A 2135-nucleotide genomic window follows, 5' to 3' on the forward strand; every position below is an offset into this window, starting at 1 on the left:
CTGAGAGAAGAGTTTGCCATCTTTATTTGCAACCAGAGCAGATACAATGTGTTTCCTGTCCTTTCCACAAGTAGCCAGGGGAAGGGGGGAGGGGGAGAGGACAGGGACAGGATGTCCTTCCTTCACTTACCACTCACCAGCCTACATCTTTACACTTTTTTCATGGCCATCAAGTCTAATAGCCCAGAAGTTCATCCTACAAAACATGAGAATTACGAGTAACTTCCTAGGGTGACAAAATAAGTGCTTAATTTCATTTGCATTTGTTATTTTTTTTCTGGAGCCTTCTTTCTCTCATTGTTGTAGTCTGAATTTATGGTGACATAATATCAGGGACCTCGGAGAAGGAAAACATTTACGGAGTCACTTAAGAAAAGACTTTGGTGTTCCTTTGGTAGGCTGATACTTTTGCCAGTTTGCAGGTGAACCTTGGAAGAAATTGGAAACGAGAAGTGAAAAAGAAGTGCCTGGATACCTAAAACTGCTCTATGGAGCAGAAAGAGACTTTGTTCTTTCAGGGAGTGTAGCTTTAAGGCACTGTGAAACTATTATGTATACATCAATCTCTCTTCTATGACAGGAACTGTGTCATATATCTTTATATTCCCAGGACGGGATATAACCGACAATCAAAACATTTGTTCTATTACATTGAGTAGGCCGGTGACTCATACCTGTAATCCTAGTACTTTGGGAGGCCAGGAGTTCAAGATCAGCCTGGGCAACATAGTGAGACACCCTGTCTCTAAAAAAATTAGCCGGGTGTGGTGGCGCGAGCTTGTAACCCTTTAGCCCCTGCTACCGGGGAGGCTGAGGAGGGAGGATTGCTTGAGCTCAGGAATTTGAGGTTGCAGTGAGCCATGATTGTGCCCCTGCACTCTAGGATCAGACCCTGTCTCCCAAAAAAAAAAAAGCAAAAATGTGCGAGAATAAGATAGACAAGACTGAAATAACGTGTCTGTTATTGGATATCTAAACTTTTAAAGGATTTACTGCAGGATTACTACAAAGGGAAAGAAACTTCAACAGAGCAGTTTTCAGATGAGTTTTTAACAAACTAGAATTTGGAAGAAGCAGCAGAAAGCCGGGTATCAGAGTTCCTTATACGTGCCAACTGATCAAGCAACAGGTTTGAACCCCTTGAGTGAAAAAGAAAGGCAGGAGCGACAGCGGGACGCAGATTGGCAGAATGAAGTGTCTAGGGTCAGAGAAACTCCGCAATCGGAGCCCAGGGAGAGGACTGAGCGCAGCAGGCTGGGAACCTACGTCGTGCAGCCGGACCGGCTAGCTGGCTTTGAGCTTGTTTCTCAAGAGAACGACCAGGAAGCCCTAAAAGATGTGCAGTTCGGACTGGTGTTTTGGCGTGATAACTTCCGCGTGTGTGCAACGGGTTGCACTGCCCGAGAACTTCCGCGTGCGAGGGAGACTGGAAAGACGCCCGCCCGCGCCCAGCCCTGCCTGAGAGGAAACCCGCGCTCCCCGCCCGGCTGGCCCCCACTGAGGCGAGAGGGGCGGGCCAGGGGCGGGCCCGCGGCCACGCCCGAGCCGAGGCGCAGCCCCACAGGCCGCCCGGGCGCGCTCGCCGCGCCCCGCCCCGAGACTACACTTCCCAGCAAGCCTCGCGCCGCCCGCGCGCCGCAGTTGACCCATTTCCCGGCCCGTCACGGGCTCGCCCGGCCCCCGCGCCCAGGCTGCTGCTCCCTGCTGACTGGGGTGTGGGCGGGGAGCGACGGAGGGAGGAGGAGGCGCTGCTGGCCGCCGCCGTTGCCTCCGCTGCTGGGCGCCGGGACAGCTCCCCGGGTTCCTGCAGCCGCCATGGACGAGCAGGCGGGTCCTGGCGTCTTTTTCGGCAACAACCACCCGGGCGCCGGCGGTGCCAAGGGGCTCGGGCCTCTGGCGGAGGCTGCCGCGGCTGGCGACGGGGCGGCTGCGGCGGGGGCGGCCCGAGCCCAGTACAGCCTCCCGGGTATCCTGCACTTCCTGCAGCACGAGTGGGCCCGCTTCGAGGTGGAGAGAGCCCAGTGGGAGGTGGAGCGGGCGGAGCTGCAGGTAAAGACCCTCCCGGCCTGGCCCTCTTCATCCCGCCTCTTCGCTCCCTTCCGCCCCGCCCCGGACCCTTCTCCCCCCTTCCCCCA

At 55.6% G+C, this 2135-nt stretch overlaps 1 protein-coding gene across 1 annotated transcript in view; it reads left to right on the forward strand.

The window, feature by feature from the left end:
- The first annotated feature begins 1750 nt into the window (after positions 1–1750).
- The window catches only part of STRN (striatin, calmodulin binding protein), a 142856-nt gene continuing 142471 nt past the window's right edge, over positions 1751–2135 (forward strand). The window contains exon 1 of the mRNA XM_012653802.1: positions 1751–2049. Coding sequence (XP_012509256.1) covers positions 1816–2049 — 234 coding nt within the window. The 5' untranslated portion in view covers positions 1751–1815. The remainder of the gene's footprint in view (positions 2050–2135) is intronic.

The sequence above is a fragment of the Propithecus coquereli genome, unplaced genomic scaffold (assembly GCF_000956105.1).
Source record: "Propithecus coquereli isolate 6110/MARCELLA unplaced genomic scaffold, Pcoq_1.0 Scaffold43, whole genome shotgun sequence".
In the NCBI taxonomy this organism is placed as follows: Eukaryota; Metazoa; Chordata; class Mammalia; order Primates; family Indriidae; genus Propithecus; species Propithecus coquereli.